The sequence below is a fragment of the Scyliorhinus canicula genome, chromosome 7, assembly GCF_902713615.1.
Source record: "Scyliorhinus canicula chromosome 7, sScyCan1.1, whole genome shotgun sequence".
NCBI classification, from domain to species: Eukaryota; Metazoa; Chordata; class Chondrichthyes; order Carcharhiniformes; family Scyliorhinidae; genus Scyliorhinus; species Scyliorhinus canicula.
Window position 1 is genome coordinate 181333708 of NC_052152.1, and position 18241 is coordinate 181351948.

General features: G+C 47.3%; 1 protein-coding gene across 2 annotated transcripts in view; it reads right to left on the bottom strand.

Moving 5' to 3' along the window:
* The window catches only part of ptprt (protein tyrosine phosphatase receptor type T), a 1581811-nt gene that overhangs the window by 128877 nt on the left and 1434693 nt on the right, over positions 1–18241 (bottom strand). For both annotated transcript variants that reach the window (XM_038803435.1, XM_038803434.1), the window contains one exon: positions 12594–12681. In XM_038803435.1, coding sequence (XP_038659363.1) covers positions 12594–12681 — 88 coding nt within the window. The remainder of the gene's footprint in view (positions 1–12593; positions 12682–18241) is intronic.

Consider the following 18241-nt stretch of genomic DNA (forward strand, 5'->3'; position numbering starts at 1 on the left):
AGGTTTCATTACGAGTCAGGTGCGAAATTCTCCGACCTCCAGAAGGGTCGGAGAATCGCCCGGGGCCGCCGTAAATCCCGCCCCCACCGTGGCAGAAATTCTCCGCCACCCGGGAATTGGCGGGGGCGGGAATCACGCGCCTCCGATCGGCGTGACATCCGCACCGATCGGCGAGACCCCTGCGGCGATTCTCCGGCCCGCGGTTGGCCGAAGTCCCGCCGCTGGGAGGCCTCTCCCGCCACCGAGGTTTGAACCACCTCTGGTGGCGGTGGGATCGGCGGCGCGAGCGGGCCCCGGGGTTCTGGGGGGGGCGCGGGGCGATCGGACCCTGGGGGGTGCCCCCACGGTGGCCAGGCCCGCGATCGGGGACCACAGATTGGCGGGCGGGCCAGTGGTGTGGGCACTCTTTCTCTTCCACCGCAGCCACGGCCTCCGCCATGGCAGAGGCAGAAGAGAATTCACCACCGGCGCATGCGCGAACCGGCGAAGGCCTTTCTGCCAGCCCCGGCGCCGGGCGGCGGGCCTGAAATGCCGCTGGTTCCGGTTTTGTCACCAGTCGGCGTGGTGCCAACCGCTCCGGCGCGGGCCTAGCCTCCAAAGGTGCAGAGAATTCCACACCTTTGGGGAGGCCCGACGCCGGAGTGGTTGGCGCCACTCCCCTACGCCGGGACCCCCCGGCCCCGCCGGGTAGGGGAGAATGCCGCCCTAGCTACGCAGCTGACAAAAAATAGTGCAGGCAATGCACTAATCTGTCAATGTTAACATTGACACGTGCTGTCAATTAAAGTTGCATACGGAGAGACTGAGCAAGGTGTGGCATGACAACAAAAACAAGCAAATAACATCATCGGTCATTAACAAATAACATCTATTATTTCCAAATAACAAATAACATGTATCTAGGGCAAAATTCTCTGACCCCCAGCGCCACTCCCCCACGCCGGGACCCCCGTCCCGCCGGGTAGGGGAGAATGCCGCCCAAAATGTGAGATATTCAATAAGCGAGTGTTAAAAGCTTCATTTTGGTAACTGGGACAATTCTTTCACAAAGGAAGATGAGGGACTGTTTTCAGGAAACTCAACTTGATTGGTGTCATTTCGCTACCTGAGATATAACAAGCTAGCTTCATAGCTTCATGCCTGCAGTATGTTTCCCGCATATTAGGAACATAATATTGTCTTGTCAGCCCAAGTAATTAGAAATTGCCAACTGCTTTTAAAAATGACTTGGGCTTATCATGGCTTATGTCTCACTGAAGAGGACAGAGCAAGTTAACTTCTTTCTGTCCCAGCGATTTCTCAAAAGCAGCCTTCATAGTTCAACCTTTCGCACTATCTGTGATCAAGGAGTGAAGTTACAGTTCGCACATCATAAATCCTACAGCCAATAAATCCCACTACTGCTTCGATGTTTATCTACATTTGTACATTCTAAGAATTGATCGCATTACACCACTTTCATGTAATACAGCGAAGATTGAAATGGATCCACATTTTTATATTATTTTTCCATTTCATTCCCAGAAAATAAAAAAAACACTGCAGGAAACACTCTATTGATAAGAAAAGAAAACAGTACAAGAATCAATTTTCAAAAGTCGGATGCACTATAATTACAGAAACTTGTTTTTATACTTGAAGTCGATTCCATGCATTTATTTATGAATTATTCAGTGTCAGTCCCATCAGAAAGATGGTACTGTGTTGTTACATTATAATGCACATAGAAAATCGAATGTCTAAGCAGTAACTGGGAATATGGAAACAAAAATGCCAACAAAAAGGAGCTTGGGAACCTGCTAATTTTTTGTCTATCCCAAATGCCTTCGCGTGCGGTTCGTCTGTCGCTCGCTGGTTGGCTGTAAATGAGGCCCAGGCCTCAAAACAGTTCAGGCTTCACAGTGGTAACAGGCAGGCAGAGGGCACACTTCCACTACCATCTGGTGTAAGCCTCAAATGAAAAATCAGACTCATTTATGTCTGAGGCTCTGAAAAAGACGAGCTGAACAGGTAAACCAGCTGTTGATGATCATTACAATTACTAATTACCGATGTGGGTTTGTGTGAACAGAGGAATTTAATGAAGCATTTTCATACTACCACAGAGACTGATTTCCAAACTTATATCGCTAAAACAGCGTGTGTTAGAGGAAGCTAGACTGAAAATTGTAATTGTGGCCCAGTCAGGTGCACGTTGACATTGAATACTTTGTCGAGGTTTAGCCACTGGAAAACCCTTCAAGCCATTAAAAATGCTGCAGACAGGAGCCCTGAGCCTAATCCTGAACTTGAGAAGACTGAGTTGGGATTAATCAGTATGATAATTAATTTGGAATTTTTGTGAAAAGAGTATAAACTGGAATTTAATGAGGAAGGCAGGGGCCCAATGTCTGCCATCAAAATAGGTGGCACCCCTGCAAACTATACATCCAGATCTCCCAGCCACAACGAGCACACAGTTCTGAAGAAGTCTTGTTAGACTCGATATGTTAACTCTGTTTCTCTCTCCACAGATGCTGCCAGATCTGCTGAGTTTTTCCAGCACTTTCTCTTTTTATTTAATTCCAGGACTTCCCCCAAGTGAGTAGAAATACCACATCCCATCTCCAAGAGCTGTCGGCCACTCAGAGGGCAGCAGCTCTCCATTATCAACTGCACCTCCATGAGTGGTGGCTGCTGGTGGTAACACACTTGGCCCTTCACTAGTGAGTGTCATTGAATCTTCAGAAAAAGGTAAATTGGGGCAGATTGGTATTTGCGGGCAGGTGTTTCCAGCAAGGTTGGGAAGGAGGTGGTAAGAAATGGCAGAGGGTTTGCGTTGGAGTAATCAACACCCTCCTACTGCCGGGCTCCTCAATCAGGCACTAAGTGCTTTGAATGAGGCACCCCCCCAGCGAGGCCAAAAGTAAATGCTATAGGGTTTTGTTTGTTGGTCTACCACATGGTGAGTTCTTTGCCTGCTGCTGGTTGATTATTAGTAGCAGTGGGATAAGTCTCTTAATTGGTCCTCAATGGTATCCTCATCAGGGGAAGGCATGGAGGTGGCTGGATCCCAGAGCCTCCTGCCCATTCAAACAACATTTCCCCTGCCTCCAAACTCACCACCAGGGAGTGGGGGCACATTAAATTCAGTCCTGAGAGTGCAGTCTGCAGAACAAATAAAATTCCTAAAATTTCATGCGATAAAATGGAATTTGATTAAGAATCATCGAGAAGTTACAGCACAGAAGGAGGCCATTTGGGCCATCATATCCATGCCAGCCCTAGGAAATCCAGGTGCCCTTTCTAATCCCATCTTCCTGCATCCGGTCTATAACCCTGTGTCTTAGGGCACTTAAGCTCCAGATCCAGGTACCTTTTAAAAGAGTTTAGGGTCTCTGCCCTCACCACCAACTCGGGCAGTGAATTCCAGACTCCCACTACCCTCTGCGTAAAAAGGTTTTCCACATGCACAATGGAAACCCCCCTCCAACCAATATGGAGAACCCCCCCCCCCCCCCCCCCCCCCCGAAATGGAGCTCCCCACAGGGCCCCCCGGCACTGTCCTCTGTCAAATGTGGGGGTAAACATGCGGTGGGGTAGCCCATTAATTATATTTAAATTTATTGAAATGAGCTTTCCGTCCTACCTGGGCGGGAACCTCTTTAAGTCACCAGCAGGGGGGGTGGGGAGAGTGCCCAAACCGCATTGGTGCTCACAGCGAAAGTGCGTGCAAAATCACGGTCATGGTGTTAGCACAGAGCCTGGTCTTTACCTTGGGGGCTTCTCTGTTTTCGTAAGCACTCTAGCCCTACCCACAGGCTTAAGTATTTAAGTGCAGTCACAGAGATCCAAGAAGGTAGGCATCTCACCTGAAACCTGGCAATTCCAACAATACCATACTCCCTCAGTACTTGGGACTTTAACCCACAACTTCCTGGCTCAACGGAGGAGAAGGCTACCACTGAACCATGGCTGGATAATAGGGTAATAGGCTTAACGCAGATGTATCAAATTCCCCTCGAAAGCTTAGTACGTCCATCAAAATAAGGGAGGTTGTGTTGTTGTGTGTTGGACACTTACTCAATAACCAATAATTCTTAGATCAGTTTAGTTAGCTGAGGCTTATTGCATATAGTCAAGAATTCTGTTAACACTCTGGTTTCGCAAGGTGGTTAATTTTGTAAGCATCCCCCCTGAAGATTGATTAGTTACAGCAGTCTACGGTATCAACAAACTAACCAATCATTACTTCTAGCAGAAGTAAGCAAACACTTCATAATATATACAAAATCCTTCCTGTACAGTGCATACAAGAGTTCTATTTATGATGGTAGAGGCATGAAATTAATAACCAGATGAAGATTGGGCCACTGCTCCTTCTTTTCTGCTCGTGGAATCAGGAATTCAAGCTCACTGTCAGGAAGACAAAGAAGTTGCAATGTGTTTTGTTAGCAATAACCTTGTCACATCGCTGAAGACCGTTGGGAATTTGTGAGTAAGGTAATTGAAGCAAGAGACAGGGTGACAGAATTGAAGTTAACAATAAGAAGTGGGTTTGATATGGTAATGAGCCTTGAGGGACTTCAAACAGATGTTACAATAACAGGGTAGATTTGAATGGAGGCTGTTGTGGTTCAAAGGAGAATATATACAGTTTGTGAAAGGTGTCAGCAGGTGAAGTCAGGACAGGGCAAATTTACTTTTCTTTTTAATCTTATGAGTTGAAGTAAGGAAATTAAGTGAATCAATTCTGGGAGAATGCATTCCTAAAGAGATGGGTGAGACAATGGAGAGGTCGAAAGGAAAGAATGTATTTAAGGAGATACAGAAACCTATGAGTTTAGCCATTTTAGATCTAAACAGACAGCAGGAATCATTGGTTAACCCCTGAATGTAGTGTGAATGAAGCAAAAGATCTGAAGAACCAGCTGCTGTTAGCCACAGAAAAAAATCCCACGTGAAATACTAAAATGACTGGATACCTATAGATTTTTAAATCTATAAAGAGTTGCTGAACAGATAAGAAGGGAGGGGAAGGGTAGCTATAAAGGTAGTTAAATCAAAATTGTTTGGATCTAGGTTGAAGTATTGGGACTATGTAAATCCATTGTCTTAATAAACATTTATTTTACCATAAAGTCATCACAAGTAGTCGGGGACATCATTTCCAGTTTTGGAACCAATCCTCATACGATATGAATGACAAAAACAGACACCTTGGCAGTTGTTTCAAGTTTCCCTTCTGGGATTTGAGCAGCTCAGCATTTACCATCAGCCACTCCATCACATCGCCACAACTATGCTAATTAGATTGACCCTTAATGTATTGTTCCGTGAATTGAAATTGAATGTACCACAAACCATCTTCCAAAATGGAAAAGCTAACCTTTCTTTCATTTAAACATTCCCAATTCTAGAATACAGCATATTCCCTTTGTTAGTGCTACACAAGAAGACACGTTTCGAGGATGTAAGTCGGGAGGATCTCCTGAAGTACTGTATGTTTATTTTAAATGCCTTATCTTATAACTGATTAAAAGCAAAACTTCTGGCTTCATACCGTTGGAATCTGAGCGGGACGCGGCTGGTAAATTACAGGAGAGGCCTACCCCGGGTTTCCTGACAGCCGTTGTGCCCCGGTCGCAACAGCAATGGTTGACACCCAATTTTGCACAGCTGAGAGGGTTTAAGAACCCACTGAACCATGCTGATGCCGGATCTAACCGGCTGTCGGCATCTATTGGCCTCCCCAGGGAATAGCATCTTGGGGGAGTTCTCACAGGCTTTCGGAGGCCCAAGGGTTGTCAGGGACAGGGCAGGGTTGCACCCAGACTCTTTCCCCTGGCACCCGGGCACCTTGGCACTGCTACCTTGGCCATTCTGCGTGTGGCGGTGATCAGGCCGGGAGAGGGGTTAAATGTGTGGATATGAGGGCTTGCAGGGCGGCGTGGTGATGGTCTGGGGAACCATTATAGTGAGTTGCAGCTTGGGGGGCAAATTCAGGGTTCACAGGAGCTCGTGAGATCGGGACGCTATTTAAATATGACATCACGATCTCTCACTGCACTAAGGAGTTCCAGCGAGCGGAGCTCCTCAGTACAGAAAATGGGGCTGAGTACAGTGTTGGGCATTCCCTGCTGAGACCACGTACCTAACAGGATGGGCATTAAATAGTGGGATGTTTCTCACCACTGCGGGCACCCGAAAAAGTGACTAAGTGTGGTTAGATAGCGGTGGGGAAGATGTTGACAGAACCCTGGAGAACTCCCAGCAAAACCTGCCTGAAATATTACTTAGAAACCTGTGGTGAGTCACTGGCTGAATACCTACGTGAACTGAGAGTACTCGTTCGCAGTTGGAACTGCAGGACTGTCACAGCAGTCGAGCACGCGGAGCTGATGGTCTGGGGCATCTGCGGCAGGTGTCCGGTCCAGCTACATCCGGCAGCGGCTTCTAGAAAAGGGGGCCCTCAACCTCGAGGAGACTGTGAAGCTGGCTACCTCACTGGAAGTGGCCTTCCAGAGCCTGGCTGCCTTCCCATTCGACCACGCGGCATTCTCGGGGACGTTGGAGGCTCAGCCATCACCCGACCCAGGTGTGCCTGATTCCTGCACCGTGCGGCAGCCGTCCAGCTATGGAGGACCATGCTGTTACTTCTGTTGTCAGAGCTAGCACTCCAGGCAGCGTTGCCCGGCTCACAACTCCACGTGTAACAAGTGTGGCAAGAAGGGGCACTATGCTAAAGTATGCCTAGCTAAGCCTAAAAATCTAAATCGAAAACCACAGTTCTTGTTAACTACCGTTTTGACTGGATTGATTGGTATCAAAACCTTTCCCTCTCATCGCGCCCATCGTGTCTCTATGTTTGCTGAGTTTTTGCACAAACGTAACTGAGGCTCCAGCTCACAAACTATGTTGTAAATGTGTTGGAGATGGTGGAGGAGAGTTATAAACATAAAGAAGGTTTCTTTAACGAAAGGGTGAAAACAGATACTAAGTGGGTGTTATGCTAATAAGATGCAACTGTTTAAAAGTTTGCTTTTAGTCTCCAATTTTGGGGCTAATTCTTACGAACAATGATTTAATATGCCTTTAAGCGTGAAACCAGAGACTTGCACATTTCGCACTCAATTGTTAATTAGGAACAATTTTTTGTTCAAGTGGAAAGTTATGGAGCACGATTCTCCTTTTGGGAAACTATGGCGCAACTCTCCGTCCAGTGAAGCCGGAATTGCGAATTACGATGAGGCGGGGAGTCGTGTGTCAGATGAAAATTGAGGCCGGCACTGGGCACCCAACAGAACACCATGGTTGGGCGCCTCAATAGAAGCATGGATGCGTTTCACGCCCCGCGCCCGGGTGGGCATGAAAATTGTACAGTAACGGCTGTTAGCATATCATTAACGGGCTCAACTCGGTAGTCCCAGGCCTCGCGTGATGCTCACTTAGCGGATGTGACGTCGGCGTGGTTCACTTGTCAGGGCCGGCTCAAGGCACCGGCAACACGGGCAGTCGCCCGGGGCGCCATGTGCTGGGGGGGCGCCAGAGACTCGGGTCCCGTGCATGCGCAGTTGGGCCGGTGCCAACCAGCGCATGCGCGGTGGCCGCCCTCCCCCAAGGCGCCCCCCCCCCCCCGGTCCGCCCCCCCGCTCGGTCCGCTCCCCCCGCCCCCCCCCCCCCTCGGTCCTCCCCGCCCGCCCCCCCCTCGGGTCCGCCCCCCCCCCTCGGGCCCGCGCCCCCCCCCCCCCCCTCGGGTCCGCCCCCCCTCGGGTCCGCCCCCCCGCGGATCCGCCCCCCCCTCGGGTCCGCCCCCCTCGGGTCCGCCCCCCCCGGGGTCTGCCCTCCCTTCGGGTCCGCCGCCCCTCGGCCCCGCCCCCCCTCGGCCCCGCCCCCCGCCCCTCGGCCCCGTCCCCCCGCCTCTCGGCCCCCCCCCCCCAAGGGCGCCGAAGTTCAGCTTGCCCGGGGCGCCAGCAACCCTAGGGCCGGCGCTGTCACTTGTGGTATTCAAAAACAGGAACCGGGTACCGTGGCTGCTGAAGTTGACGGAGGAGGTGACCCAGGTTTCCAGAGGCGCAACCGTGGGCTGCCAGTTGTGCCGCTGGCTCAGGGGATGTCTACCAGGCCCGGGGGTTGTAGTAGGGGGGACGAGGAGATGAGCCGTGGTTTTGGGGTGTCCTCCTGGGACCAGGGTGGCCAGGTAGAGGCCACCATTGCCATGGTCTGCAAGGCAACCATCTGGCTGTACACTCTGCCAACTGCCCGCTGTGTCCCATAAATGTGCAGAGCGCCACCAGCTGTATGAGTAACCACACCCTGCCCCACAAGGCCGCCCCCCCCACAACCCCCCAGACCCCCAGCCGACCTACGAATGAGATGTGCACGGCGCAGCACAGCCAGTGGCCGACCAGGTGCCGACACCCCTCAGTGTGCGAATTCGAGGGGCTGCCCCACTGCAGCGGGAGCAGGTAGGATGCAGAGTGTACCCCGACTAGCAGACACGGGCATCGTGGCCCTTGCCACCCTCCCTGGCACACTGATCCGTTCCCCAGGGCAGATGCCCCACCAGTGATTACATCAACCAGTCCACCTGTCACCAAGTCCGGTCTGCCCACTGTGCCCCTGCTCCCATCCACGCTGCCCCCAGGCAGGTAGGCATTACCTGTGCATCGCACACAAGACCCATGACACACCGCAGCTACAGTCCCAGCGGGTGCCCACCCCCCTCACCCAGTCCCCTCTGTGGTCCGTGCGCTCAGGCATGTCACCCGGCATGACGCCGGTCGGTGGCATTGCTGCTGATTGGAAGATCCGGGTTCAGAGAAAACAATGAAGATGGAAAGAGGGTGACTTCGAGTTAAGTCAGACACAGAAAGAAAAGTAAACAGAGGAAAATAAAGATTGAATTAAGAGAGAGAGAAAAAAAAGAGAAAGGCAAAGAACAAATATCTTAAATTTAAAACAATCTCTAAGAACAATTCAGTACCTTCAGGGGTGAGATTTCACAGTTTTGTTCTTCGATTTCTGGGTCGCCAAGGGTGATAAATAAGGACTATAAATAAGGTGTTAGCAGGTACTTGCAACATGGAATATCAACCCTGAAAATCTGTGGTGAGATTCTTCTGTATTTATGGTACAAATACAGTAATTTCCTGACAACCATGGACTGTTGACAGTGACTTCCCACAATTGTGGCTAATGATGGACCTAATCATCCGATAATTTGTGGCAATTTGCAACTCATGGAATAGCCTTTGCTGAACACTAATTGCGGGAGATTTTGGTATCAACAACGATGGTGCTGTGATCTCGCCATTATTTTTTCAGCAACTTCTAGGCCATTCTTTTTGCATCGGTTTTAACCTGCTTATAACAAATGGGTAAATTTAATGTTTGCATTGAAAGAAAGTGCATAGGAATTAGAACTGAAATGAGGAGGAACTACTTCTCGCAGCGTGTGGCGAATGTGTGGAACCCGCTGCCTCATAGTGTGGTCATTAAATGGTCTCAAGAAGGAGATGGATGCATTTCCGATTTTTAAAAAAGCGTTAAAGGGATATGGGGAACAGGTAGGGAGTTGGATTTGAGACCAGGAAGAGATCAGTCATGATCTGATTGAATGGCAGAGCAGGCTCGACGGGTTGAATTGCCTATTTGTGCTCCTAATTCTTATGTTCGTAATTATGTACAAGTTCTTAGGACATTTATATATTAACTTCACCAATTGGAAATTCTCCCTTTTAACTTGTTGATTAGTTCAATTTAAAGACAATGAAAGACTATGAACTACATTTCATTTTCTTGGAACAAGATGTCACAGTTATGCTTTTCAATTGGATTTTATCTCTGAAACCAATTTTCATATTTTGAAGCCAAACGTTCGACTATACCATGTACAGACTAGTAATCACTAAATGACATCTCCCAAGCTCCTCTCTAAATCACACATAAAACAATCAGGAAGCCAGCACAAAATAAAAACTATTGCATGTCTGTTCCGGAGCTACTGCAACAAAAGTATGTTTTCGTGTTCTGTTTTAAAAAGATGTTATGTGAACACGTGATGAACTGGATAAAACATGGCATGATTTTTTTTTTGGTCTCTTTAAATCAAACAAAATCAATATTTCCTGTTACTTTCTCCAGTTCCTCATAAACCCCAGGGCAACTTTTATTTGTAGACAGTCAGGAAAGGATAAGAACTGCAGATCAGGAACTCTGTTTTTATCAGTGCATTAATTGTAAAACGTCTGAGAATAATGGAACACTTAACTCAACCTGGTGCAGGAGTACAAGAATATTGCTGCCTTAGCTATATAACCTTTAATAATAAACTGGAGGCAATTTGCAGTATTCCTGCCCAATAAAGCTGCTGATTGAGTGACTTACTGCTCTGTCCCTCTCCCTACTGTTGTCACTGTCTTGTTCTCCTGGGGTTATTGTCAGGTGGCTGGCTAATTCAAGTCGAACACCCCCTTAATATGTAAATTTGGGATCCTGTGATATACATGTTAGCGTATGAAGTCTGTTTGCCATTTTAGGACAATACTGGATGGTATGTGCGGTGTGTGCAGTTTCAGCTGACAATCTAGTTAAGAGGAACTAGTAGCAAGGTTTTATGGTGTGTTTGTGAGACCAGCAGGAGTGCTGCTAAAAACTCTATAAAACCAACCTGGGATGCTATTGCCCAAGGTTCCTCCTCCATCTCTCCATCCTGTTATTTGATCCTCGCACCAGCGAGGTAGCCTTTCGTCTGTAGGCTAAGCCTCATCATCCAATATAGCGACAGGAAACAGAGGTAGTTTTAAGTATTCTATGTTTGTATTGTTGGATATTAGAAATAACGGACAGGTTTATGTAGTTTGATTTAGTGTATTTATGTATGAAAAGGCTAAACTCCAGTTAGATTCATATTAAAGAAAGATGTTTGCCTGTATTTGTGTTTTGGTTTCATTTCAAACTGTGTCTATATTGTGCTTAGAGAAATTAGGACGTGACAAGCAAACAGAGCTTAAATGAGGACTGGCTGTTGCTCAGTAACCAGGGGCCACATTTAAGTTAGAAATGACTTTAGAGGTTAATTTTAACACAAGACAGTAGGAGCTTAGCAGATAGCGAAGAAACAGCTCTCACAGCCCTGCCAGAATAAGAAGCAGAAGCAAGACAATGGAATAATGGGAAGAAAGCAGGTACCAGAAACTAAACAGCATGGGTGGGATTCCCCGTCTTTCCAGTCCCATTTTCTGACGTGTGCGCCCCGGCCAACAGCGGGAATTTCCGTTCCCATAGCCGGCCGATGGGATTTCCCATTGTGGGCCTCCGCCATCAGCGGGAAATACACGGACCAATGGAACGGAGGATCCCGCTGACGGGGAATCCTGCAGCAGATAGTTCTAGAAACCAGAGGAGAGAAAGAGGTCCCAGGAAGATTTAAATCAAGGGACAAATGGAATTGGAATTTGAACAAGGTACTATTCATTGCAATTTAAGCAAAAGGCAGAGAAAGTAGTGTGAGTTAAAGAGACAGCTGCAGTAACCAGATTTAAAGTGGGGAACAGCTCATCAGAAGAAAATCAAACATTTGGCAACATCTTAATACAGCCTATGAAGCAGTAGTGTTTGATTGGCATGGCTGAGTACTTGAGAAATTGTGTGGGAGCTTGAATACATGTGGCAACTCAAGGCAGAAGAATACTGACAGGAGAGCTGGAAATCCTGGAAGTGGATCCTTGCTGAAAATGTCAGAGGAATGCATTGTTTGGAAAAAAAATTGTGCATTTTTGAGTGTGAAAATACTCATGTGGAGGCTGGAGTCCAATGAGAACTAGTTAGTTCTCAGTGTAATAATCATCTGAGAGGGTCTGAGGAGAAATCCACAGAAGTTAGATTAGGTGCCATCTGGCACTTGGTTTCAGAGTGGAATATGTCTGACCTATTGGTTTACAGGGACTGTGTATTCACTCAGGACATTATAGTATGATATATTTTGCAACCTGTGTCAGCCTTAAAATCGGCGTATATTTGTGAAGTTGTAGGCAGGGTGAAGGAGTATGTATTACAGTTTCATGTTAATTTGTTTTTAAATCCTGTTGTTATAAGCTAATTGGTAGTCCGGTGACTGTTCATCCATGTTTTTCTAAAAAAAAGTAAAAGTTACGGTCTTTTGAGCCAAGGTTCCATTCTGGGACCGTCCCGTCAAGTAGTAACACCAACTGAAATCGTAAAAATAGTAGCAGAAAGAGCCAGCAAGCTGCACCAAGGTGTTCATTTTCTGCCAAATGCTGATACAATTGTATGCTCAACAGTTGTGCTCTGCCTGCTGGCTGCCCACCAAGGGAGATCTACCCCACTGTGTTTACAGCATTGATTTATAAGCATTATTATTACCATCTCCTCTCAGTATGGACCAATATGGACCAATATGAACTCTTTTGGTTTCTCTTCTGGAGACTGGTAGCTTAAACCAGGCAGACTAACAATTAGAAATACTTTGTAAATGGAGCACATTTTAATGTCATTGCTTATCAGTTGTTATCAGGAAGAACTCCACAGGTAAGCAGTGTTATAGACTGGATATTTATAAAATGTATCCATTCAAAGCAGCTTCCACTCACAAGCGATGATATTTCCATATCGGTTCTTTGAACGGTTTTCCTCCTTCTTGGCAGTGTCCCAAGCTGCTGACTGTCCTTCTGGCAAACCCTGAAAAGCAAGGAACGGCGGTTGTTTGGAAGGCTGCTTTTGATAAATAAACTGTAGTTTGCATTAAATACAGAGGGTGCCAAATCTTTCGTAAAAGGCCCTGGCACAAAATAGTTTCACAGGAAAATTTTTGGTTTCTGTAGCTTATCAACAATAGACTATTGACAACATCTCTGTGGAGTCCGCAACGAACAGTCCCAATAGGAAAGTGAATGTGGACTTATGTGTGAAGCACCAATTAAATTCTGAATGTAACAAAGCTGGAAAATGTACAACTGGAATGAATACAAATTAACATTCGAAAGAGAAAATGCTGGAAAATCTCACCAGGTCTGGCAGCATATGTAGGGAGAGAAAAGAGCTAACGTTTCGAGTCCGATGACTCTTTGTCAGAGCTTTGACAAAGATTCATCAGACTTGAAACATTATCTCTTTTCTCTCCCTATCAGATGCTGCCACACCTGTTGAGATTTTCCAGCATTTTCTCTTTCATTTCAGATTCCAGCATCCACAGTAATTTTGCTCTTATTCACAAATTAACATTCAACAGGAACCAAAGTTGAGTGTCATCAGAGACCTTAGATACACATCGAACAATTTTTCAGAATTATATTTGACATGGTAGCATTTTATAATTTTTTAATTTGTGAGAAACTAGCACAAGTCAAATATTATTCTATTATCCTGAAATTAAACTGCGGATATCAGTACACGAACGTAGGAAAGGCCAGGATGGACCCTGGAATCCACCAGACCACTTGTAAATCCTAATATCCTTCAATAGCTCACTTAAATACTCATCCAATTCTACTTTAATCTTATACAAGATCCAATTCGCTGGAAGCCACAACCCTGCAACTCTCAACCTGTAAAGTATGTGCAGCAAATTCCTTTGGGATTCTGCTGAGCTCCCATCATAAGGAGGCGGGAGGTAGGATTTACAAACCTTCTGCTGCATGAACGGGAACTATTATCAGGGGTAGAGCCAATGGGAGTGCACTTGGATGCCCCAAGAGTCATTACTTCACCCGCTTTTGGAATGCAATATAGGTCAGTAACTTTCTCCCACTGGCAATCGCTGGCAGATTGCCACTCCGTAGGGACTTACCTTCGCTGGAATTTCAAAACTGCTGTCTCGGCTGGCCTTCCTCACTCAGTGTGGTGAATTATAAACACTAATAATCCACACTGTATCGTACAACATGCGTTGAACCTGTACCTTGTATCAGATCATGTGTAGTTGCGCGGCTCTACCCATAGGGGGAGATGAGGAGCTTGTACTGGGCTCCACCCTTGGCTCCGCCCATGGCTCAGCCCATGGCTCCTCCCCCTAACCAGAAGTATAAAGGTTGCTGTTGTGAGCCTGCCTGCCAGTTCATCAAGAGGCACTGTTGTAAGACGGTTAAAACCACTGTTCGCTTCTAACCACGTGTCGCGTGAATTGATGGTCTCATCACTCAGGCTGGGTGAGACAGGAACAGGGAGAAGCTCCAGGGATCCCTCAGCGTGGTGTCAATGGAGCACAACGAAGGACCCCTCCCCCCACTTTTTATGGCACTAGCTGCCATAAAGCAGATGAGTTTAAAGGACTATTGAAAGGGGGAAGGTGAGTTTCAAAGGCAAGTGATTGGACTGTGGGGGTAAGGGTTTAGACATTGGCGGAGGGGGGCGGTGGTGTCAGCTCAAATCAGATGTGGGGAGTCAGAATTAGGGGGTGGTGCTTGGTCGGGGGTGTGTGTGTGTGGAGGGGGGAGTGTGTGTGTGTGTGTGTATATGGGGGGGAGGGGTTGTGGGCAGTGTCCCTTCTAGGGCTCGGAGTGGGTTTTTAAAATAGCTGTTTGAAGTTGGAAGTTCTTTTTTCCTTCTAATTCTTTCCGAGTATCTCTGAGGGTAAAACGGTGTGAAACATCTGAAGTCAGTGATTTAACTCACTTTGGCAAATGGTTTCCAGCCCAGCGCAATAGTCCAGGGGAATTAGCACGCATGTGGAAACTTCCAAGAGGTATTCCCCAGCATATTATTGGGGTACCCTCCAAATACCTCACAGGGTAGTTATGGTCCATTTATTGTAGGTTAGAGTATCCAGTGAGATGAGGTGCATCAGCAACTTGATGGATATAATTTATCTAGAGAATGGGATAGAGGGTGGGTTGAGATTAATTTCCTAAACCCAAAATATTCTTATTGACCTCTTACATTAGGGTCAAGGGGTACATTGGTGCAAATAACCATTGGGCACTACCACAATGGCAGGTTAACACTGGGGAAGGGCATGTGGATGCTTATTTGCTCAATTATAATCAGATGTCCTTTTCTGACTTAGACATGGTCATTTCTAGGCGTCGTCAGTGGGTTCAGTTCTGAGGTGACAGATCTAAATTTCCTCTTCTAAGGTTATGTGATGCTGGCTTTATTTGTTTGTACCAGGGTTTTTATTCCTGTGATACGAGGCTTTATTGATAATAAATAACATTAGTCTCAAATTAATATAGGGTGGGATTCTCCGGCCTCCCAGCCTCGTGTTTCTCGACGGCGGGAGGCATGGCGTTTGCAGATGGCGGGATTCTCTGCTCCCACTGCTGTCAATGGGAATTACCATTAAAGCCACCCCACACCCCCTGGAAGCCCATTGGCAGGGCGTGTGCCGCCGGCCGGACCTGAGAACCCCATCACCAGCCATATTTCTTTTTTTCAGCTTTTGCAGAATAAGAGACCCATTTGTCATTTTTATCATGACTAAGGATTAATTACCTTCAACAAACAAAGGACAATGTTATTTTGGACATGGTCTGTTTGCAGTGCCTACTGACAATAACTTTCACTTTTGTTATTCTAGTCATAAAAATACACAATATTTAAGGTGCTGATAGTCACAGATGCTTTTGAGGTTGAAATGGGTACGCCATGAGATACTGTACCGATTTGGATGACAATAATAAAGAAGACAAACATGCTGTAATGTCCAGAGACAGAGATACACAGAGATAACATAGAGCATAGAACATAGAACAGTACAGCACAGAACAGGTCCTTCGGCCCTCGATGTTGTGCCGAGCAATGATCACCCTACTCAAACCCACGTATCCACCCTATACCCGTAACCCAACAACCCCCTCCCTTAAGCTTACATTTTAGGACACTACGGGCAATTTAGCATGGCCAATCCACCTAACCCGCACATCTTTGGACTGTGGGAGGAAACCGGAGCACCCGGAGGAAACCCACGCACACACGGGGAGGACGTGCAGACTCCGCACAGACAGTGACCCAGCCGGGAATCGAACCTGGGACCCTGGAGCTGTGAAGCATTTATGCTAACCACCATGCTACCGTGCTGCCATAAGACATGGATAAATGGAATATTTTAAAAAGGCAATATTTCTGAAGTGTTATTTATCGGATGATTGCTTTCTGAGGGGAACAGATTTAATGGTTTGTAAAATTGTGAGGAATATTGAGGAGTTTTATATTTCTCAGTTCTCCAATGTCTGAAAGCTGGCTGATTTATTTCTAAAAATTCTATGATTTCCCACTGTCTCCCATTTCTTAAAATTCCCCTCAAAATTGGCTATAGCGAAACTGCCATCTCTCTCCATCTCTCTCCATCTCTCTCTCCCTTTTGCCCTCAGCCCTTAGCCTTTACGATAGAAAGATCACATTTAGAATAAGGGTAAAGGAATACTGGTAAATTGGAACTCATTTGGTGTTTCACTGTATTTCAGCAGTCAGCTACAAGGAACACGACAATGTCATTTCATCAGAAAGTCAAAGGGATTTGAACCAATTCTAATACAAGGAATGAAAGATCAGGGTCTGGATTCTCTCCGACCCGGCGGGGCGGGGGGGGTTCCGGCGGGATGGAGTGGAGTGAACCACTCCAGCATCGGGCCGCCCCAGTTTCTCCGCACTTTTAGGGTCCAAGCCCTAACCTTGAGAGGCTAGGCCTGCGTCGGAGTGGTTGGCGCCCAGCCGGCCGGCAGGAATGGCCTTTGGCGCCACGCCAGCCGGGGCCGAAGGGACTTCGCCGGCCGGCGGAAGTCCGTGCATGCGCTGGAGCATCAGCGGCTGCTGACGTCATCCCCGCGCATGTGCAGGGGAGGGGGTCACTTCCGCGTCGGCCATCGTGAAGGCTATGGCCAACGCGGAAGGAAAAGAGTGCCCCCACGGCACAGGCCCGCCGGCCGATCGGTGGGCCCCGATCGCGGGCCAGGCCACCGTGGGGGCACCCCCCGGGGCCAGATCACCCCCCCCCCAGGGCCCCAGAGCCCGCCTGCGCCGCCAGTCCCACAAGTAAGGGAGGAGGTGTTGTGATTCACGCCGGCGGGACCGGCATTACAGCAGCGGGACTTCGGCCTATCGCGGGCTGGAGAATCGCCGGGGGGCAGGGGAGGGGGTGTGATTCCTGCTCCTGCCGAATCTCTGGTGCCGGAGACTTCAAGAGACGGCGAGGCGGGATTCACGCCGCCCCCCTGCGATTCTCCGATCCAGCCCCAGAAGCGTACTCAGGAGTGTTTCGTTCTCAGTTCACTCTGTGGAATACAAACGCTTAGAACAGATAAATTTGTCTATCGGGTGATAGGTGACACAGAATTGCAAACTCCAAAGATAATTCTCTCTGATGGATTGGTGCTTCAATCTGTTGCGGAGCAGGTATTGATGCCATGAACTCTGTCTGTTTATCAAAGACTGTGATAATGTGTTTATGCTGGGTTAACCAGTGCCTTAACTTGGATTCAATTAAGCTGAAAAATTCCAACCCCTGAGAACATGGTTGTAGAGCTTTGGCGGAGTATCAAGTTGGGAAAGATCTCTCAGCTGCCAGGTATCCGCATAATATATGCGCGATTGTAAAGTTTGACTGCAGAGATAGTGAGGTTGAAGCATGATTGCTTCCTGTCCCATATATCCTGCCAACAGTCTGGATGTATTTGGGATGGATGTAGTTCTGGAACGCGAAGGAAATTCTATTTTTGTTTAAATGTATTTTAATTAGAGTTTTTGCATTTTTACAATTAACACAACAAACCCTCAAAACTGGTACAGTGTAGCATGAATATTTCACCATATATAAATACAGGAAAAGACAGGATAGGAATATAGATGGTTCAGCCTAATTATTATGCCCGTTGCTTCTAATTATACAGAAAAAGGACAAGCGAGAGAATGGGGGAAATAAACATGACAAAAAAAAACATGGCAAAATGGTGCACGCCCTCACACACAGCATGTTAAGGGCAGTGTTACACAGCTTATGGCGAATCTTGCAGAAGCAAGTCAGACATTGCAGGATGTATCTATTTGAGCTGGGGGTCCCATACTTTTAGAAATGCATCTGATTTGGATTGGAGAATACATTCCATACCAATTCTGCACTGTTTCGCTAATCCAGGCGCAGAGTGCTGAAAATTTTCGGATATTATGCAACCTTTTTTTCATTAGCGTCAATTATCTTTCTATCTGGGAGCCCCAGAATTAAGAACAAAGGATAGATAGATAGAATTTACAGTGCAGAAGGAGGCCATTTGGCCCATCGAGTCTGCACCGGCTCTTGGAAAGAGCA